Genomic DNA, 22,130 nt, shown 5'->3' with positions numbered 1-22,130 from the left:
CTCACCTTATCAAAGGGGGCTCTCCTGAGCACTCCACTTAATACTGCATAGCTCTTCTGAGTTCTCTTTCCCTGCTCTACTTTTTCTTTTTTCCAGAGAATTTATCACCTTTGTGTATGTCATACAATTTGATTACTATGCTGACTGTTTATCATCTATTTCTGCCTTAGAATTTGAGCTCTATGAAGGTGGGACTCTTGTTATTATTCTCAGATATATGCAAAAGACCTAGAACAGTGCTTAGCATATACTCAGTGCTCAGCAAATATTTGTTGACAAAGAGTCCGTAGCATTCGTTTTTACGTTAGTCACTAATTTCATGAAATATTTAAAAGAAGCTTAAAAGAGTTGACTTTTAATAACAAAATTTGCAATATTTTGTGTTGAAAATAAGCATTTTCTGAGGAAGCTTGTAACTTTGACTTGAAATTTTCAGATACTGAAGTGGATGTGGTTGGCCTATGTCAAGAAGGAAAGTTTCTTCTGGTTGGGGAGAGAAGTGGCAACTTACATCTTATTCATGTAACATCAAAGCAAACATTACTCACCAATGTAAGACCCTGTTATGTTTTTCATCTTCATTATCTAAATTCTAAATTATCTTTTAGACAGCTAAAACTCTAGCAAAGCATTACTTGATTTGTGGCCTAAAGTAAAAGAATAATGTTTCTTTACATTGAATTTAAGAATCATACCTTAGAAACTGTCTGAAAAAAAAGTGCACAACCTAAAAGTTGAGAATTATGTTTTATTGGGCGGACTTTCTGAGAACTTCAAGCCCAGGAGGCAGCCTCTCAGATGCTCTGAGAGACGGCTCTGAAGAGGTGAGGGAGGAGCCAGGATACATAGGAGTTTTGCAAGGTAGACCAGGTAGTCGGAACATCAAAAGATTACTGTTAAAGAAAACCAGGTATATCAGGTTAATAAATTTAGCGTTTTCTATGTATGGAAGATGCAAGAGTCTGGGCTCATTGAAATTATTCCTTTGATATACACCTTTGCTGTCTAGGGCCAGTATCCTGTGCTTTTCCATCCTGAGTCCCCTCAGGATGCACAGTTGGGAGTTGCTGCAATGGCTGATGGCTTGACAGTGGGCAGCCTGTTTATCTCCATTCTGAGTTCCCTCTTGGCTTGATGGTCGCAGCATCCTTTGTTTGCTAATATGGCAGGCAACATTTTTCATCCACAAAACATATGAAATAAATGCAAAATTGAAAAAGTATGGTTTGAAGATAGTATACTTGTCCAAAACAGTTTTGTATTGAAAATAAACATTTTTGGAGGAAGCTTGTAAATAGTTTTCCATTTGAAAACTAAAATGTTTGGAATATAGGCAGAATTATTGCTAATGGTAATTGATATCCCTAGAGTTTAGAGAATATATTCCTTGACTGTAATTTTCTGGGTTTAATCTTATCATTTGAAATTAATTTGCAATTAGGCTTTTGTTCAGAAAGCTAACGATGAAAATCAGTGTACTTACCGGAATCTTGTCATTGAGAAAGATAGTTCCAATGAAGGTAAGTGTTTTTAATTTCTTTTTTAATGTCTTCTTATTAATACCCAGTCAAAAAATCAGATTTATAGTTAATATATTATGTAAATTAATTGGTGCTACCTACACAATGTTAAAACTTTCTAGGGATGCAATTAATATTATTTTAAAAAACAAGTTTTTGATTTTAGCTCTTTTCAGAGGCTTAAATGTACTCTTCTTAAGTATAATATCCTAAACTTTTTACAGTTTTGAGAGTTCTATAGATTATCAGGGAGACATAATATTCTTTTAATATGTTCTTATGGGTTTCAATGTATTTGTCATATTTCTTTTTAACAAATGTTAACTGGACCTTAATTTATTTTGATATATGAGTTTCTTTTTTTCTGGCAAATGAAATTTGGTTTATAGAAGTTTCAAAGAAGTTAACATTGTTTTTGCAAATAAGTTACCAATTCTTTGTAAATAAGCTTTGTATTGTTACTGTGTTATTTTATTATTGGACTTTAAATGAGCAAATGGACATACTTTTCAGCTAGATTCAGACCCTGGTTTAAATTTTATATCATGTGCCTTTTAAAGAAGCTGGCTTGATTTTATTTTAATAGGTACCTATTATATGCTGCTTCTTACAAACAATGGATTTTTTTGTATTACAAACCTTCAGCTTGTAAAAATTCAACAAGGTAAGTCATGTATTAGTTTCTTATTACTGATTTGCAGCAATATTTCTTATTAGTTTTCCAGGTACATTTTAACATAGACTCTTTAAGAATGTTTTAGTTTAACTACATTCTATGATATTGGGTATACTTTAAAGTATTTGTAATATACTTGTTCTCCACAGTTAGGGCTACAACAGGATCTGAAGAGATATTTATTCATAGCCTTCAAGGACTTTACAACTTAGTTGGGGAGACAGGAGTTAATGCTAGCATAGGAATAAATGCTTTTTGATGGAATGAATGAACCTGGAAACAAATGATTTTGTAAGTGTTAACAATACAAGGCAATAATCTAGAGTGTGTGCGAAGTGAGTGGTGTGGACCATACATCCCTCTGAGCTGGCAGAGATTGAGGAATTGATTCCCGGCATGTATTCAACAAATGGTTTTTAAAGATCTACTCTGTGCTAAGAATGTGCCAAGTTCTGGGGATACAATGAGATTTAAGATACAAGGTTCTCTATAGTTTAATGAAGGAGCCAGACAAGTGAAACAGCTCTTCCAAAAGGGAGTGCCAAGTGATGGAGACTTCACAGGTAGGACTTCAGAGCTTGAACAGGAGAGTTGGAGCAGGGAGAAGAGCATCTTAGGAAGAACCTTTTAAGGGAAGGTGTGGAGAGACACTGTAGGGACCGTAAGGCAGCCTTGCTGCTGCCCTGAGTACGACATGTCATCACAGTTTATTTCATTGGTCAAGGGCAAAACTGAAAAGTCACCAGCACCTTATGAATTTCTGACCAGTGTTCCTCTCACTAGATTGTATGTAGTTTAACCTTGACACAAAAGGGGAGATTCATATGTATTTTATAGGTTATAGTGTAAATTTAGCCTACTTTCTCTTTTTCATGCAGCTATTGAAAAGGTAGACTTCCATACGGCAAAAAAGGTAAGAAGACAAAACCACATTGTCTTCTTGAAACTTAGATTTAATGTCAGTTTAGGAAAGTGTTTCTGCATAATTGTCTAATGGTTGATATTTTGGGAATTAGCATGAGAAAACATTTTAATAACATTCCTATTTAAAAAAATACATTTATAGCTATTGATTTAAACTGACTTTTTATCAGTCTTTCCAAGGAATTTGGACTATGGAGCATATATATAACATTCTTATTTTTTAAATCTTGCAGTTACAAGGACAAATCAAATCCAGTTTTATTTCTACTGAAAATTGTCATACCCTTGGTTGTCTCAATCTTGTGGCTGGTGATTTAGCAAGCGAAATCCCTGTGATAATTGGGGTAATTCCTTTTTTTTAAAGAAAATTTTGGGCTTTTTTCTGAAATGTTTCTTCATTAAAACATAGTTTTGGTAAAGTTACGTATTAATTTGTAGTGTATAACAGAAACAGGGAAATTAGAAAATGAAGGTCATAAAATTAACTCAACAAGTAAAACTAAGTCTCTGTGTTGGAAAAAATATTGCATCTTTATTTTCACTAATCTCTACCTGACATTTAGCATGTCTTTCAATTATGAGTGTAGGCAAAAACAACAGCAGCAAACAAAACATCTAATACTATATTCAAGGAGTAGGCAAAAATTCTATATTGAATTATATTATTACAGCATTTACAACATTTTTACTTGCCAAATTTATATAATATATTAAGAAGCAGTCACTTTTCCCCGTTTTGTGTATCTAGTTCAGTATTTCATCAGGGTTTCAAATAATTTGAAATGAATACTTACGAATCATTTTCAAATATTAGTAGTTATTTTAATGAAAATACTTCGTCCAAGGTTATCTATATCTTGTAATGCTGGAGGAGGTCTTGAAGCTTACCTGATATCTCTAGAGTGAGTTGCCTGAATATGCCTCCTCCTTATTAAATGTTCATGTGGTAACAGTGTACAGCAGGAGTTTGCTGTTTTTTCCATTCTGTTCTGTTTAAAACAAACTAAGAGAGGAACTAGATGGTAAGAGCTAGCTGGGCTTGAATATATAAGTATATTTTGAAATTAGTCACATGTACAACTTAGATGTTTCTACTTGGAGGAGAATTCAGATCTAGACCCAAGTTTGTAACTGACATACTATTTTCACTTCTATAGGGAACTGGTGATTGTGCATTCTCAAAATGGGAACCAGATTCTTCTAGGAAAGGGATGACTGTTAAGAGTGTTATTGATGCAGAGATTATTGAAGGTAAAATCAGTTAATGAAACTACTTTTGGTACTTGTGAGTCGTCGTTTTCATGTCAGTACACTGAGTCTGGCATATGAGCCATTTTACCAAACCTTGGAAACAAGCCAGCTCAGTCTGATGATTGTCCATGTATTTGGCTTCTTAGCATGTTGCAATTGTTACTCTTCATTTTGGGAGGTTTTACGTTTTAGTGATCCTCCAAAAAAGTAGAGAAATGGGAAGAAATGGGGATGGGAACTTCTTTTTTAAGTGTAGTTCTGCCTTTCCATAAATATGTTAGTTTACTATTTTAAATATGGCTCTATGTAACCCAGAAACATAGTCCTTACACACCTTGTTTTCTCTTTTGTAGGTGCAAAGAAGTTCCAGCTGATAGACAATCTACTTTTTGTTCTTGATACCAATGTATGTTTCTGATACTTCCCCTTAAGTATTTTCACTTGGTGTTATGTTTAACAACAGAAATTTTGTCGAACTTAAGAAAGACAAGGACTTTAGCCAGGGTAGATTACTACCTTGTGTAATGTGCTTTATTTCAGTTACATATCAAAAGATAGATTCCAAAATGTAAATTTTTAGTCGTTAAGAGGACGTATCAATGAAATGTCTCTTTTGCAGAACGTGCTGAGCTTATGGGATATTTACACCCTAACTCCCATATGGAACTGGCCCTCCCTTCACATAGAAGACTTTCTTCTCACCACAGAAGCAGATTCGCCTTCATCAGTCACGTGGTACATTATGACTCTCATATTGATTTCCCTTCTGTTAGAACCAGGTTTCTTGCCTGGTTCTGTTCAGATCATTTCTTATGTGTTACATTCCAGATAACACTGTGAACAGACTGACAGGGTAAAGACCATTTCATTGTTAGCCAAATTCATTGAGAACAAATAGGCAACACAAAAACCTCCAAGTGAATGTGTTAGAGAGAGTGTGAGTCTGGGCCATAAACATTCAGAAGTCAAGTTCGTATCTTCTGTGTGAATTAATTTTAACTTTTATACAAGGATATCACTTTGACTTAGCTTATGTCTAGCAGTTGGCTTCTTTGATTCACTTAAACCTTCTTTTCTCTTTCAGGCAAGGGATTACAAATCTCAAGTTAGTAGCTCTGACAACTACTACTAATAAGAAGGTATTGGAAAATTTATATCACATTCGTCCATATTATGTGTTAGAAATAGCATTAACATAAAAGTACTAGTTGTTAAGTAGTACTCACAGCATATTAGCTCTTAGTTCACACAGGTACTTGACAGATCAGAAATAACCCTGCAAAGCTCTTTTTTCTCATTAAAAAAAAAAAGGTATAAATCTCAGCTCCACATTTTAATTGGAGCATTTCAGGAATAAAAATGTCTATAAGAAAATGTTTATTATAGTGATACTTATGGAGTTCTGGCACTGAGGAATTACATTTGCCTTAAAAACAAATTGTAGAATGGACTCCAGGTACGTGGATTTTCATTTAACAGATTTAAAAAAGGTAGGATAGAACATAATTTTCTATGTAACATTTAAATAATACAGTAACAGATTTACTTATTTTTTGCACTTAACTTCGTATCAAGTGTTTTAATCTATGCCCTAGATTGTGAAGTGCTGTCTTGTGCTCATAGGTTTATATTGACCTAAGACATTAATTGCTGTCCTATTTTTCTTAGATGAGAAACCTCATGGTCTATTCATTACCTATGATGGAAATACTATATTCTTTGGAAGTATCTAGTGTTTCTTCTCTGGTCCAAACAGGAATTAGCACAGTAAGTTGATGTGTATTTTGAACTAATATATTTTTTTATAATTGAAAAAAAATAAGAATAACTAAGCTAAGCATGAGTGGAACCTAGTGCAATACCTGGATAGATCTCAGGTAAACCATATTTATTGTTATCAGAGGTCCTCAAATATATTTACAGGAGATCAGTCTTCATTTAAAAAGAAGGAAATTAATCAAATAAAGCATCAGGGGCTTCCCTGGTGGCACAGTGGTTGAGAGTCCACAAACCGATTCAGGGAACACGGGTTCGTGTCCCGGTCAGGAAAGATCCCACATGCTGCAGAGCGGCTGGGCCCGTGAGCCATGGCCACTGAGCCTGCGCGTCCGGAGCCTGTGCTCCGCGACGGGAGGCCACAACAGTGAGAGGCCCGCATACCGCAAAAACAAACAAACAAAAAAAAAAACATTAGTCAATTGCACATTCAATTTTCTTGTCTCTCCATAGGAAATACAGATGATTTTTAATTTGGGGGAGGTTATTGCTTGCTTTGTTTTTTTTTTTTTTTTTTTTTTTTTTGGCCGCTTTGGGTCTTCATTGCTGCGCACGGGCTTTCTCTAGTTGCGGCGAGCGGGGGCTACTCTTCGTTGTGGTGCGCGGGCTTCTCGTTGCGGTGGCTTCTCTTGTTGCAGAGCACGGCTCTAGACACGTGGGCTTCAGTAGTTGTAGCATTCAGGCTCAGTAGTTGCAGCACACAGGCCCTAGAGCACGCAGGCTTCAGTAGTTGCAGAGTGGGCTCTAGGTCACACGGGCTTCAGTAGTTGTGGCTCGTGGGCTCTAGAGCACGGGCTCAATAGTTGTGGCGCAGGGGCTAAGTTGCTTCGTGGCATGTAGGATCTTTCCAGACCAGGGGTTGATCCCCTGTCCCCTGCATTGACAGGCGGATTTTTTTTTTAATTTTTATTTATTTATTTTCGGCTGCATTGGGTCTTCGTTGCTGCGGGCGGGCTTCCTCCATTTGCGGTGAGCGGGCTACTCCTTGCTGCGGTGCACGGGCTTCTCCTTGCGGTGGCTTCTCTTGTTGCAGAGCTCGGGCTCTAGGCACGTGGGCTTCAGTAGTTGTGGCGCACGGGCTCTAGAGCGCAGGCTCAGTAGTTGTGGCGCACAGGCTTAGTTGCTCTGCAGCATGTGGGATCTTCCTGGACCAGGGCTTGAACCCGTGTCCCCTGCATTTGTAGGCGGATTCTCAACCACTGCGCCACCAGGGAAGCCCCTGTTTTATCTCTTTTTATATACACACATTGTATTTTTCCAAACCATTTGGAAATTACTTGCAGACATCATGACCTCTCCTAATTTCAGCGGGTATCTCCTAAGAATTAGGCCCACAAAATTTAACATTAATGCAATACTATTATGAAATATGCCATCCAAATTCAAATTTTATCAATTGTGCCAATTACTTGAGAACTTTTTTTTGTTCCTGACCCAGGATTCAATCAAACATCACGAATTGAATTTTGTTGTCATGGTCACATGGTAGTCTACTTTAATCTCTAAAACTTCCCTAGTCTGTTTTTGTCTTTTCGGACATTGACATTTTTCGAGTCCTAGCCGGTTGTGTGGTAGAATGTCCCTCTATTTGGATCTGTGTCTCATCATGATTAGACTCGTGCTAAGATTTTTGGCAAGCATCCTGCATAAGTGATACTGTGTCCTAACTGCATCACATTAAAGGACTCATGTCCACTTGTCCTCTTATTAGTGCTGTTAAATTTGATCACTTGGTTAAAGCAGTTCTGCCAGATTTCTCCATTGTAAAGGCACATTTCCCCCTGTATAATTAGTAAGTAATTTCTGTGGTGTTATTTTGAGACTATGGGAATATCCTTTTCCTCACCAGTTTTTCCCAGTAATTTTAGAATCCATTGATGGATAATTTCTGCCTAAACCAGTTGTTACTCTAGTAACTATAAAGTGAATTAATTCTATATTTCAATCTTAAACATGTTTTTGCTATTGTAGGATACCATATACCTTCTGGAAGGAATTTGCAAAAATGATCCAAAGTAAGTCCTGTTTTGTTTATCAGATAAGTCGTTAAATAATAACAAAGTTAAAATTTACTTACTGATGTTAAATGACAAGTGTCAATATTAAAACTTTTCTCAGACTGTCTGAAGACTCAGTCTCTGTTTTAGTACTCAGATGTCTTACAGAAGCTTTGCCAGAAAACAGGTAACTACTTGTGTTTTGTTTTTTTTATAATTTATTTTATTTATCTATTTTTGGCTGCACTGGGTGTTTGTTGCTGTGCGCAGGCTTTCTCTAGTTGCAGAGAGCGGGGGCTACTCTTCATTGAGGTGTGCGGGCTTCTCACTGCAGTGGCTTCTCTTGTTGTGGAGCACGGGCTGTAGAGCGCAGGCTCAGTAGTTGTGGCACACGGGCTTAGTTGCTCCGTGGTATGTGGGATCTTCCTGGACCAGGGCTCGAACCTGTGTCCCGTGCATTGGCAGGTGGATTCTTGACCACTGCACCACCAGGGAAGCCCTCTTGTGTTCTTCTAAGCCTTACTCCTTGATGAAAAGCTTGAATTCCCTGATTAATAAAAATTTTACTGAAATTTCTTTCAATTTATCAGATTGAGTCGATTACTTCACAAACACAGATTTGCTGAAGCCGAGAGCTTTGCCATTCAGTTTGGACTAGATGTTGAGGTAATTATTCATGTATTCATTCATTCATTGAAAGCATTACTTCGTGTGCTAGAGGCTGTGGAGACAAATATGTAAGACATAATGGGAATTTAGTATGATCAGGCCTATAATTAAGATACGACCAAAATAGAGAAGGGATTCAAAGGAGATATTGACCCTTAAAGTAGGGTGGGAAGACTTCGTGGAGGAGGTGATTGTATGTCAGATCTTGCAAATGTTCCAGATAGTCCTGGGAGAGGAAGGGAATTCTAGGTGTTAAGACACATGAAGAAAGTGAGGGAGGCTTATGGTGCTGCTAGGAACTCCTAGTAATTAGATAGGACTAGGGTGTAGGTTATAGGTGCATAGAAGGGAAAGGAGATGATGGAGAAGGAGAGGGTCAGAGCCTGGAGGGCTTTGTGCACGGCAAAGGATTTAGATCTTATTCTGCAGGTGATGGGGAGCTACTGAGATTTTTAAGCTGGAGAATGTCTTGATTAGGTTGTCATTTTGTAAACATGGGAAATTGTTTGGAAAAGGGTAAATCTAGAGATGCAAAGACCAGTTGAAAAACTGACCCAATGCAGTGAAGTGGAGACACACAGGAGGGAAGGTCTGATGAGAGAGGTGTATAGGAGGTAGAAGCAGTGGGGCTCAGTGATCAAACATAGTGGGGGGTACAAATGTCAGGAGCAGACTAGCAGGACTCTGGCTCAGCGCACTACAAGTAAGTCCCTTACATATAAACGAGTTCCATTCCAAGAGTACATTCATACATCCAATTTGTTCAGAAGTCCAACAAAGTTAGCCTAGGTACCCAACTAACACAATCGGCTACATAGTACTCTATTGTAATAGGTTTATAATACTTTTCACACAAATAATACATAAAAAACAAACACACACAAGAAATAAAACATTTCTAATCTTACAGTAGCGTACCTTGAAAAATACAGTAGTACAGTACAATAGCTGGTGCTTCTTAGCAGTACCAGGTACATCACTGCTGCTTTTACGCTTGCTTCTGGACATCCTGGGCTTGAAATAAAGATACTGTACTACTCTACACTATAGAGTACTGTACAGTAAAGTACACAAAAGCACAACCGCTTGTAGAGGATGCACGCATGTGACAATGTACGCCAGACACGTGAACTAACTTACGTGATTGGACATGTGAACGCACGTTTGCATCTTGGAAAGTTCGCAACTTGAAGATTCGTATGTAAGGGACTTACTGTAGTTGGAATGTGATGGCATTACTTAAAATGAGGAATATGTGTGGAAGAACAGGTTAGGAGTAAAATATGAAGAGTTCTGCCTTATAAAAATTGCATGTAAGGGATCTTATAAAATGAGGCTGTCTGATAGGAAGTTGGAGAGTGATCTGAGCTGAATCTAGACATAGGTAACACCGGAGGAATGGCTCAGACCACTCAAGGAGAATGTGTGGAGTCAGAAGAGATCTGAGGATGAGCTACAGGGGCACCAGCACACAGGGGATAGAGGAAGAAGGGCTATAAACATATTTGGGAAGAAAACCACACAAATGTACGATTAAAGAAGCCAAGGGGGACTTCCCTGGCAGTCCAGTGGTTAGGACTCCTTGCTTTCACTGCCGAGGGCACGGGTTCGATCCCTGGTTGGGGAACTAAGATCCCACAAGGCGTGAGGTGTGACCAAAAAACAAACAAACAGTTTAGTGGGGAGTGATCAGCAGTTGCAAATACTACCAATAAAATCAGGTATAAAAACTGAAAGTTGTCTGTTGGATTTGGTGATTAGGAATTCACTGATATCCCTTGAAAAGTCCTGGGAAGTAATGAAGGATGAAGCCTGATGGTAGTGAAGAACTAACATTTGCTAAGTGGGTGGTGGGTACTCGTGTGTTTGTTGTTTTAAAAATGTAGCATTTTATATTATGTAACAACCTAAATGGGAAAAGAATTTGAAAGAGAATAGGTACCTGTATATGTATAACTGAATCACTTTGCTATACACCTGAAGGTAACACAACATTGTTAATCAACTATACTCCAATATAAAATAAAAAGTTTAAAGAAAGTAGCATTTTAAAACATGGAAAACAATTTTGTATATTGTTTAGAAATGTGTATGAGTAAAGCAGTATATAAATTAATGGGATAATAAGCACCAAAGTCAGAATAATGGATACTTCTGGTTCAGGGAAGGAGGATGATTTATTTGGAAGAAGAGAAAGTAATATTAAACTATAATATAAATATTATAAATTATATTTATATTAAATATAATATAAATTATTATATTATTAAATATAAATATATTGTTTATTATAAATTTGTATTATATATTATACTGTATAATAGATTTATTTATTATAAATTTAATATTATAAATATTAAACTATATTATTAAAAATTTTTAATTTAGGTGATAAGTACATGAGTATTATTATATTATTATCTTTTTGAACATCTGAAAGTTTCATAATAACTACATTTTAAAAAGAGCAAATGAAGCCAAAAACCAGTGAAAGATGTTTTCAGGGGATGGAGACACAGAACTGGAGAAACTGCTCTTTCGTATCACTTTTAGTTTTCGGAGCCAGAGAGCCCATGTTAAAGTTGGTATTTTGTTTATAAAAAAGGAACCTGAAATTTTGACTGTGTCTAACTCAAGCTGTTTCTAGCTGCTAAAGAACCTCTGATAGACTGGGTATTCCCTGGTGGCACAGTGGTTAAGAATCCGCGTGCCTCCGGGAGATCACCTCGGTGCTTTGTGACCACCTGGAGGGGTGAGATAAGGGAGGGTGGGAGGGAGATGAAAGAGGGAGGAGATATGGGGATATATGTATATGTATGGCTGGTTCACTATGTTATAAAGCAGAAACTAACACACCATCGTGGAGCAATTATACTCCAATAAATACGTTTAAAAAATAAATAAATAGGGCTTCCCTGGTGGCACAGTGGTTGAGGGTCCGCCTGCCGATGCAGGGGACATGGTTTCGTGCCCCGGTCCGGGAAGATCCCACATGCCGCGGAGCGGCTGCGCCCGTGAGCCATGGCCGCTGAGCCTGCGCGTCTGGAGCCTGTGCTCCGCAACGGGAGAGGCCACAACAGTGAGAGGCCCGCGTACCGCAATCAATCAATCAATCAATCAATCAAATAAAATGGTATGCCTCACTAACCTGAGTTAAACTGTATTAACTGGGCTTCCCTGGTGGCGCAGTGGTTGAGAGTCCGCCTGCCGATGCAGGGGACACGGGTTCGTGCCCCGGTCTGGGAAGATCCCATATGCCGCGGAGCGGCTGGGCTCGTGAGCCGTGGCCACTGAGCCTGCGCGTCTGGAGCCTGTGCTCCACGGCGGGAGAGGCCACAACAGTGAGAGGCCCGCATGCCGCAAAAAAAATAAAAAAATAATAAATAAACTGTATCAATTTAGCAACTCACTTAGCAAAGAAGTAGTGAGAACCTTGCTAAGTATAGAGACTGTGGGAGCACCCCCCTCTTTCTCTCAGCTTAAAGTCTAGTGGAAGACATCTTCAGTGGCTAATAAAGGTACAAAAAAACCCACGAATTTTCCTGCCAATGCAGGGGACACAGGTTCGATCCCTGGTCCGGGAAGATCCCACATGCCGCGGAGCAACAAAGCCGTGCGCCACACCTACTGAAGCCCGTGTGCCTAGAGCCCATGCTCTGCAACAGAAGCCACCGCAATGAGAAGCATTCGCACCGCAATGAAGAGTAGCCCCTGTTCGCTGCAACTAGAGAAAGCCTGTGTGCAGCAACGAAAACCCAACGCAGCCATAAATAAATAACTTAATTAAATAAAATTTAGAAAAAAGAACCTTTGATAAACTTAGAAAAGTAGACGTGAAATATAATTTTATGGTATTCTTCTAAAAACCAGCTCCATTCACTTTTTTTTTTTTTTTTTTTTTTTTTTTTTTTTTTTTTTTTTTCTTTTTGCGGTATGCGGGCCTCTCACTGCTGTGGCCTCTCCCGTTGCGGAGCACAGGCTCCGGACGCGCAGGCCCAGCGGCCATGGCTCACGGGCCCAGCCGCTCCGCGGCATATGGGATCCTCCCAGACCGGGGCACGAACCCGTATCCCCTGCATCGGCAGGCGGACTCTCAACCACTGCGCCACCAGGGAGGCCCCCATTCACTTTTTAAAAAAATATATCAGTATTAATTTTGTTTTCTTTTTTAATTAATTAATTTATTGTTTTTATTTTTGGCTGCATTGGGTCTTCGTTGCTGCGCACGGGCTTTCTCTAGTTGCGGTGAGCGGGGGCTACTCTTCGTTGTGGTGCGTGGGCTTCTCATTGTGGTGGCTTGTTGTGGAGCACGGGCTCTAGGTGCGTGGGCTTCAGTAGTTGTGGCACGCGGGCTCAGTATTTGTGGCTCAGGGGCTGTAGAGCGCAGGCTCAGTAGTTGTGGTGCACGGGCTTCGTTGCTCTGTAACGTGTGGGATCTTCCCCGGCCAGGGATCAAATCCATGTCCCCTGCATTGGCAGGCGGATTCTTAACCACTGCGCCACCAGGGAAGCCCTCCATTCACTTCTGAACAGCAAAATTTCAGACACATTACTTACCCTCTCTTGAGCTTCAGTTTTCTTGATTGTAAAATAGGGATCTTAGTATTTACCCCATAGGGTTATGAGGAGGTGCAAATGCTTACTTAGGTTTTTATGAGAGTTAACTGAGATAATTCACATAAAGCTCTTAGTGCACTGCTGGTCACATTTAGTGAGGACTCAGTAGAAATGCTTTCCATAACACTTTGTAATCTGGGTTACCTTTCAGTTATCTAAGTGTTACCTTCTTTAATGCTTATTCTTGAACCACATGAATATTCACATTTTTGTTTTAGCATACAGTGTAAGATGTCATCCACAGGCATTATTTTGCTTCAAGTTTCTTGATGTGGCATGTTTATATTACAGCTTGTTTACAAAGTAAAATCAAATGATATATTGGAGAAACTGGCTTTGAGTTCTCAGGACACCAGTGAGCAGACCGAATGGCAAAAACTTGTAGATGAAGCTAAGGAAAATCTGCATAAAATTCAGGTATGTTTTCCCTGTCGTATACTAGAATATTCAGATCAATGGATTGATCAACATTACGTTGCCTTACCATGTCTGGCATTTATGAAACAGGATGATGAATTTGTGGTGAATTACTGCTTGGAGGCTCAATGGATAACCTATGGAACAACCCAGGAAATGCTAAATTATGCCAAAACCAGGGTAAGTATTTCTGACCTTTGTGCATGTTCATTTGTCTTATGCAAAAGAAGTATTTTGCAAAAAACTGAATCATTTTTCCCATAGATCTTTTTTAAAGTGCATTTCTTTTGCTCTTCCAAACGATGCCATTTTTGCTATAGGTTGTTCCCCTCACTCACCTGTAAATGAATACCATTGCTAGTTATATTCCTTAAAATCACGGTGTAACAGATGGGCAAAATGTGATCTGTTTTCATAAAATGCATTATTTTTAAGATATGTAACTTCTTTATTGTTCATTGTTCATCTCAGAGTTGAGTGCAATTTAATTTTTTAAAGATGATTTTTTCCTTTAATTCACAGGAAATCCATCTTCTTTCATGAAAAACCTAGTATAGCCGATATTCTAACCGTGTTTCTTATTCATCTTAGCTTTTGAAGAAAGAAGATAAAGCTGTTCCTATCTATTCTGATGGCTTAAAAGAGGTAATTACATTGGGTTTATAGGTTAATTTGGGAGTGAATATACTGTTACAATATACTTATGAATTCAAGATAGGTCTGTATTTTTTCAAGAGCAAGTTATTTTAATACATTTTTTCCTTATTGCAAAATGGGAATAATACTAGTACTTATGGGTTATTTTGAGGTCAAATGAAATATTTCCTATAAATCATTTTGCATAGTGCCTGCTATTTCAAATAATTGTAAACTGATGATAGCTATGATGGTGCCAAAAATATATGTGCATACACATGTATATACAGATCTTCCTCAGCTTATGATGGGTTACATCCTGACCAACCCATTGTTAAGTTGAAAATACCGCAAGTCAAAAGTTCACTCAAGGTTGGGGGGGTGGTGGTGGGATGAATTGGGAGACTGGGATTGACATGTATACGCTAATATGTATAAACTATTAGATAACTAATAAGAACCTGCTGTATAAAAATGTTTTTCAAAAAAAAAATGCACTTAATACACCTAACCTACTGAACATGATAGCTTGGCCTCACCTACTTTAAATGTGCTCAGAGCACTTATATTAGCCTAGAGTTGGGCAAAGTCATCTGACTCAAAGCCTGTTTTATAACAAACTGTCAAATAGCTCATGTAATGTATTGAATACTGTACTGAAAGTGAAAAACAAAATGGTTATAAGTATATCGGTTGTTTGTGATTATGTAGCTGACTGGGAGCTGCGGCTCCTTGCTGCTGCATCACAAGGGAGAATCGTCCTATATATTATTGCTAACCCAGGAAAGGATCGAAATTCTAAGTATGGTTTCTACTGAATGCGTTTTGCCTTTCCACCATCATAAAGTCGAAAAATCTTAAGTTGAACTGTTGCATGTTAGGGACCATCTATATATTTTTTAACTCTTATCTCAAAGTAAATGTTTAGTATAATCCAGCTAGGTTTTACCATAAGGGCATATTTATAAATCACTGGGAAAACTAATTGATTTTGAAAAACACCTACAATTAATGTACAAATACCTTCCTCTTCTTTGCAGGTTTATTGCATTGAGTGTGATTGGAAATATTTCCGTTATTTCAAGTTTTTTTGTTTTGTGCTAAGTAAAGGCAGTCATATTTATGGGAATTGACTTGTAATATGGGACAAAATGAGAATATGTACAAGACTTCTGAAACAGAATGCCCAATTTTTGGTGTTTTTATTTTAATATTATTGCACACAACATTCAGACTGTCAAGTTATTTCTTTTTAGGTACTAAGGGCTCATGCAAAGTTGACTACTTTTTATGGAGCATTTGGACCTGAAAAATTCAGGTATGTGCATTCCCCATTTTGAATTCTGGATTATGAATTAGATTGAAGTTTGGAATGTTATAAAAGATATAGCATTGCTTTGAGTGAATTTGTGTTTCTGGGGGGTTCAATGATGGAAAATGTTATCTTTCCTGCTAAGATTTAGGCACTTCCTACATCATCCAATGGAATTGATACATTTGGAAGGCAGATTTAAATAAACATACCTTTTGCCTTAACAATCCACTTCTGGAAATTAATCCTGTTAGATATACTAACATGTGCACCAAGAATATGTTATTGACAAATATGAGATCTAGTTACCTTAAAACTAAGACAAATTTATTTACCATGATAAACTAACAATGAAGGAAGCTTTATTTTTTCTCCTTATAGCTCTTCAGTTATCCCGATCCTATCATTAAACATTCTATCTTTTCACTGCTCATTGAAGTGTTACCTTAATCACATGCTAAAATTCTCACGTGTATTTAAGTTTCTGCAATATAATTGTATTCACTTGATCTCATCTCTCTATTCATTCACCAGTATCAATAGTTTTAATTAATGTAGCTTTAAAGTGTCCTATTAACTGGTAGACTAGTCCTACTATACTTTTCTTATTTTTCAGAATTTGGGCAGCTACTCTTTTCTGTATGACACTTGGAGTCAGAATCAGCTTATCCAGTTTTTTTAAAATCTTATTTTTATTGGATTTTTTATTATTTATTTTTACTGGGAATGTGCTGAACCTAAAATCAATTTGGGGAGAATCAGTATCTTTACAATATCAAGTCTTCATATCAATATTTAAGGGCAGTATGTGTCTTCCTACACATTCTATCCTTTTTTTTATGTTCCTGAGTGGTATCTACTCAGTTGTCTTCATATAGATTTTTTACATTTTTTTGTTATTTTGTCTTTCTTGCTACTTTTATAAATGGGACTTTTCTCCATTGTATTTTCAAAAGGATATAGAAGCTATTGATTTTTTAAAATTACTTTTAAACCAGCTACCTTATTGAATTCCTTTTTCACTTTTAGTAATATTTCAGTTGGACTTGTTTTTTCCAAGTATATAGTTATATATGCAAATAATTATAATTTTGCTTCATTTTTTTCCTCTTTTTTTTCCCTTGCCTAACTTCATTGACTGGTACTTGTAGAACGTTTTTGTTTTGTTTTTTTTTGATGTGGACCTTTTTTTTTTAAGTCTTTATTGAATTTGTTACAATATTGCTTCTGTTTTATGTTTTGGTTTTTTGGCCATGAGGCATGTGGAATCTTAGCTCCCAGACCAGGGATCGAACCCACACCCCATGCATTGGAAGGTGAAGTCTTAACCACTGGACCGCCAGGGAAGTCCCATGTAGAACATTATTAAATAATGGTGGTAAATAGGCATCTTTCTCTTGTTCCTGATATTAGTGAAAATGCTTGTTTTGTTTTATCATTTAAACATGATACAGGCTTATAGGGTTTTGTCTTTTTATCATTTTAAGGAAGTATTCATCATCTATTTCTGAGCTTTAATTAGGACTGGTTAGTCACTATAGCTTTGTTGGTTACAGCAAAAGACTGGAAGTAACCCTAGTGTTCAACTGTGGTTGTCTAGTTAAATTATAGTAAATCCATGCCATGGAATAATATGTAGTCCCTAAAAAAGAATAACATCTATATGTGCTCATTTGGTACAAGCTGCCAAAATAATGTAAGATGAATTTTTTTAAGTACAAATAGTATACATAAAAAACTCTCATTCATTTTAAAGTTAAAAATGGTTGCTTGTATATGTAATGATTATCTCAGGAAGGACCTACAAGGAGAGCTATAACTTCTGGGGGAGATACAGGAGTTCTATAGGTCTGGGATAAGAAGGGAACTTACTTTTCACTGTATAATCTTTTATTCTTTTTTTTAACTCTGAAGAAAAAAAAACCTAATTAAAATGCATAATGGGGCTTCCCTGGTGGCGCAGTGGTTGGGAGTCTGCCTGCCAATGCGGGGGACACGGGTTCGTGCCCCTGTCCAGGAAGATCCCACATGGCATGGATCGGCTGGGCCCGTGAGCTATGGCCGCTGAGCCTGCGCGTCCGGAGCCTGTGCTCTGCAACGGGAGAGGCCACAACAGTGAGAGGCCCGCGTACCGCAAAAAAAAAAAAAAAAATGCATAATGATATCTACTTGTAACATATAACCTTAATATATATTTTTTGACTACTAACTTCTTTCCTCTCTTTGACTTTGCAGGGGTAGTTCTTGGATTGAATTTCTGAATGATGAAGATGACCTTAAGGATATTTTTTTACAGCTAAGAGAAGGAAACCTTGTTTGTGCACAGTACCTTTGGCTGAGACATTGGGTAATTTGTTTTGCATTTTTTTCTTAATGGCTTTATAGCTCCTGTGAGAGGTGATTGAATCAGTGTTGGAAACTAATAGGGTGGCAGGAGTGACTGGGCAATGGGGTGTTTTCAGACGGTTTGATAAAATATGACCTGTCCCAGAGAAAACTATCCTCTGATGATATCAACTCAGAGGAAATAGTATACATAAAATATAAACTTACGTTATCTCATCATTCAGAGTCTAGTTAGCTCCTAATCTTAGGTCAAGAGGTAACATTTTATTAAGCAGTTTATTGATGGGCTTTCTTACGTAGGAATGGTGGAGAGGGTAGTCCTGTTGCAGCTCAGATTGTCAGAAAGGATTGCCCATTATAATTGCTGCTCCGAATCTCCTTAATGTTGATAGAGAATATTAGGTCCAAAGCTTAGTGTCTGGGTGTGATGCTACTAAAGACACATGCTTGTTAGGGTTTGTATTGTCACCTCCAGTTAAGTTTTCCTTAGAATGCCATCTCTGCCTGTTCCTCTGCCTCTAATTTATTAACTAGTACTCGCTGCCACGAGGTTTCACGGAATTTGTGGCTACCAACTTGAATCATTTGCACAGAGTAAATCACCTTTAAGGGTTGTTACATCGATAAAATTTTTTTTAATAAAATTATTCTATTTTTATTTATTTATTATTTTTGTCTATGTTGGGTCTTCGTCACTGCGCACAGGCTTTCTCTAGTCGCGGCGAGCCGGGGCTACTCTTCGTCGCGGTGCGCGGGCTTCTCTTGTTGCGGAGCACGGGCTCTGGAGCGCATGGGCTTCAGTAGATGCGGTGCGTGGGCTCAGTAGTTGTAACTCGTGGGCTCTAGAGTACAGGCTCAGTAGTTGTGGCACACGGGCTTAGTTGCTCCGCGGCATGTGGGATCTTCCCGGAGCAGGGCTCGAACCCCTGTCTCTTGCATTGGCAGGCGGATTCTTAACCACTGCACCACCAGGGAAACACAGTAAAATATTTCTTGAAATGACTTTCTAATAGGTCTTTCCCTCTTGGGAGGCTATCGGTTTAAATTTGTTGGATAAATCTTAGTTTCTCACTCTGTATGATTTAGGCAAACTTTGAAAGCAGATTTGATGTGAAAATGCTTGAGAACTTGCTCAACTCAATTTCTACACCGGTCTCTTTGCAAAAGCTTTGTCCATGGCTTAAAAATGATGTGATCCCATTTGTGAGAAGGACTGTACCTGAAGGACAGGTAAGTTGCCTTCAGTGTTCTCACTCTTGATGATTCTATTTTTTACATTATATCGTCGAAGATTAAGTCGTGCTAACACCAGTTAGTTCATTTTAGTGTCTCTTGAAAGACTACGATGGAGGTTTTAAATTATTTCAGTGATTATTTATTCGTATCAGTACTTTTTATGATATATCTCTTTCAGAAAGTTCTTGCAAAATGGTTGGAACAAGCAGCCAGGAACCTTGAACTAACTGATAAGGTAATACCAGTATAATTAGCACTGAAAAAGCATTTCCAGTACTCCCCATGGCATAAAACATTATTTTTAATGGTCTCTAATATTTTTTTAAAGGCAAACTGGCCAGAAAATGGGCTTCAACTGGCAGAGGTATATTTTACAGCAGAAGAACCAGATGAGTTAGGATTGGCGTCCTCTTGGCATTGGAGTTCCTTGGTACGATATGAAAAACAAATTTTTAGTAATAAAACATTTAATTTATATTGAAGGGTTTGTCTATGTGTATTTAGACACATATTCACTTCTTAAATATTATTTTTGTATGTTCTTTTGTTGTGTACTTTTAAAATCCACAAAAAGGAAAATTAGGTTTTTTCTTCCTTATGTTTCTGTTACAACTTGAACCTGTCTTTTTTTTTTTTTTTTTTTTTTTTTGCGGTGCGCAGGCCTCTCACTGTTGTGGCCTCTCCCGTTGCGGAGCACAGGCTCCCGACGCGCAGGCTCAGCGGCCATGGCTCACGGGCGCAGCCGCTCCGCGGCATGTGGGATCTTCCCGGACCGGGGCACGAACCCGTGTCCCCTGCATCGGCAGGCGGACTCTCAACCACTGCGCCACCAGGGAAGCCCTGAACCTGTCTTAATGCACTGTTTTTCTCTATTGAGCCAAGCAAAAGGGAAACAATATATAAACATACTCCTAAGTAGTCTAATTGGGATTTTATGCATTAGTAACATTTCACAGTCCTTTAAAAGGGCAAAACTTAATGACATATTAGGATTAGTTTTCAAAGGCTGTATCAATCAGGTTTACTTCTTTTATTTAAAGTAGTAAACTACTTCTAGTTTTGATTGCATTTCTTAGGCATTCCAATAGTCGTAATGGCTTAAGTACCAAAGAATTTTTTAAAAGATCAAATTGAAAAAAAATCTGGGACTTTCTGACTGACTGAATAAAATAGCAATGCTAGAAAGAGAACTAAGATCAGGAATATTGATGTTACATATGATGTTAATTTGAGGTTAATGAACTGAATTTATTATTTGGCTTCTAAATTTCTTAAGTTCATTTATTTTTCCCTTCAGATTTCTAAAAACTAGAAAGCATTCATTATATTGAAAAAAATACATTCTTATATTTTAAAAAAGTTTGTTGGGGTACCATAATTTAGTTTATAAACTAACATGTTGAGACACCTCAGTATAACCTCAACTCTAAAGTTTAAAGTACTTAAGGACCAGAAGGTATGACCTTTTGTAATAACATCATACATACATTATGAAATTACATTTATTCCTTAAGTTTCTGGAGCCCAAAAATAAATAATAAATTTCCTCCTACTTTCTGATACAGCAGATTCTTTTTATTAATTATACTTACCGATTATGTGCTGTTAAGAATAAGATGGGAATTTTTTCTGTAAGTTTCAAGCAGTATATTGATGTTATATAATCAATACATGTTATAATGTACAATGTATATTGATCACTTTATATGTTTTTCCACAGAAGAGCTTTTCCTCTTGCTATAAAACACTACTTCTGTCTTTTCCCTAATTGCCTTTTAGCAATTGAAAATTCTGGTCCTCGTATATAACTTTAGGAAATGTCATCACTTTGTATCTGGTCATGATCTATATGGATGGAACATTGAGGATTATCTAAATGATGTTTGTGTACCTAAGTATATTGGGGTTCTGAAAAAATATTACACTAATATTAATAGTTTTTTCTATTTTTTTAAGAAAGAAAATTTCTTTTAGATTTCTGTTGGATTCTGATCTGTTAATTTGTACTAGTTAATTTTGCTTAAACGTCTGCAAAATTTAAAGGCATAAGTTGCAGTTTCCTCTTATTTGTATTTCCCTCTCACACTTTTATTTCATATCCTTAACAACTTCAACACTTTTGTTTTATAAGGATCATCAAAACACGGAGGAAGTTTGTCAGTTAAGGGCTTTGGTAAATAACCTACGAGAGTTAATCACACTGCATAGGAAATACAACTGCAAATTGGCCCTCTCTGATTTTGAGAAGGTAGAAGTCTAGATTTATCAGAATTATTACTATTTTATCATAGCCAACACAGCTAGAGTTTGCATTTATGCCGTCTTTATTTCAACATCCAGGAGGATACAACCACCATTGTATTCCGAATGTTTGATAAAGTGCTGGCCCCCGAGCTTATTCCTTCCGTCTTCGAGAAGTTTATAAGAGTTTACGTGAGGGAACATGACTTACAGGAGGAGGAACTTCTCCTTCTGTACATAGAGGTAACTTCTTCTTTAGCTCTAGTCTTTTTTTCTGGATCTGTGCAGTGCATCATTGTATTAAATATTTAACTCTTTATGGAATGTCATGCTTTACCATTAGGATGGACGCAGCATATTGTATTGGTTAAGAATGTGGGTTAACTCTGCTACTGACTGGTCGCCTTGAGCACAATGAGATAATGTTAGGACCTTCTCCAAATGGTTGTTGTGAAATGATAGGAGCATGAACAGTTTTCTGTACCGTGTAACACTGAAGGCCAAGGTTTTGG

The 22,130-nt window shown here is 37.5% G+C and overlaps 1 protein-coding gene across 1 annotated transcript in view; it reads left to right on the top strand.

Annotated features, from left to right (window-relative positions):
• The window catches only part of KNTC1 (kinetochore associated 1), a 70,590-nt gene that overhangs the window by 9,392 nt on the left and 39,068 nt on the right, over window positions 1-22,130 (top strand). The window contains exons 4-26 of the mRNA XM_081251931.1: window positions 437-552; window positions 1,442-1,520; window positions 2,107-2,184; window positions 3,075-3,109; window positions 3,354-3,464; window positions 4,278-4,371; window positions 4,725-4,777; window positions 4,991-5,106; window positions 5,456-5,510; window positions 6,040-6,138; window positions 8,119-8,162; window positions 8,266-8,331; window positions 8,735-8,810; window positions 13,722-13,847; window positions 13,938-14,027; window positions 14,439-14,492; window positions 15,740-15,801; window positions 18,031-18,142; window positions 19,228-19,371; window positions 19,556-19,612; window positions 19,706-19,807; window positions 21,509-21,625; window positions 21,718-21,861. Coding sequence (XP_081108057.1) covers window positions 437-552; window positions 1,442-1,520; window positions 2,107-2,184; window positions 3,075-3,109; window positions 3,354-3,464; window positions 4,278-4,371; window positions 4,725-4,777; window positions 4,991-5,106; window positions 5,456-5,510; window positions 6,040-6,138; window positions 8,119-8,162; window positions 8,266-8,331; window positions 8,735-8,810; window positions 13,722-13,847; window positions 13,938-14,027; window positions 14,439-14,492; window positions 15,740-15,801; window positions 18,031-18,142; window positions 19,228-19,371; window positions 19,556-19,612; window positions 19,706-19,807; window positions 21,509-21,625; window positions 21,718-21,861 — 2,030 coding nt within the window. The remainder of the gene's footprint in view (window positions 1-436; window positions 553-1,441; window positions 1,521-2,106; window positions 2,185-3,074; window positions 3,110-3,353; window positions 3,465-4,277; window positions 4,372-4,724; window positions 4,778-4,990; window positions 5,107-5,455; window positions 5,511-6,039; window positions 6,139-8,118; window positions 8,163-8,265; window positions 8,332-8,734; window positions 8,811-13,721; window positions 13,848-13,937; window positions 14,028-14,438; window positions 14,493-15,739; window positions 15,802-18,030; window positions 18,143-19,227; window positions 19,372-19,555; window positions 19,613-19,705; window positions 19,808-21,508; window positions 21,626-21,717; window positions 21,862-22,130) is intronic.

This window comes from Mesoplodon bidens (genome assembly GCF_964165515.1).
Source record: "Mesoplodon bidens genome assembly, chromosome: 13".
Classification (NCBI taxonomy): Eukaryota; Metazoa; Chordata; class Mammalia; order Artiodactyla; family Ziphiidae; genus Mesoplodon; species Mesoplodon bidens.
This window is presented reverse-complemented; position numbering and strand designations above follow the sequence as displayed.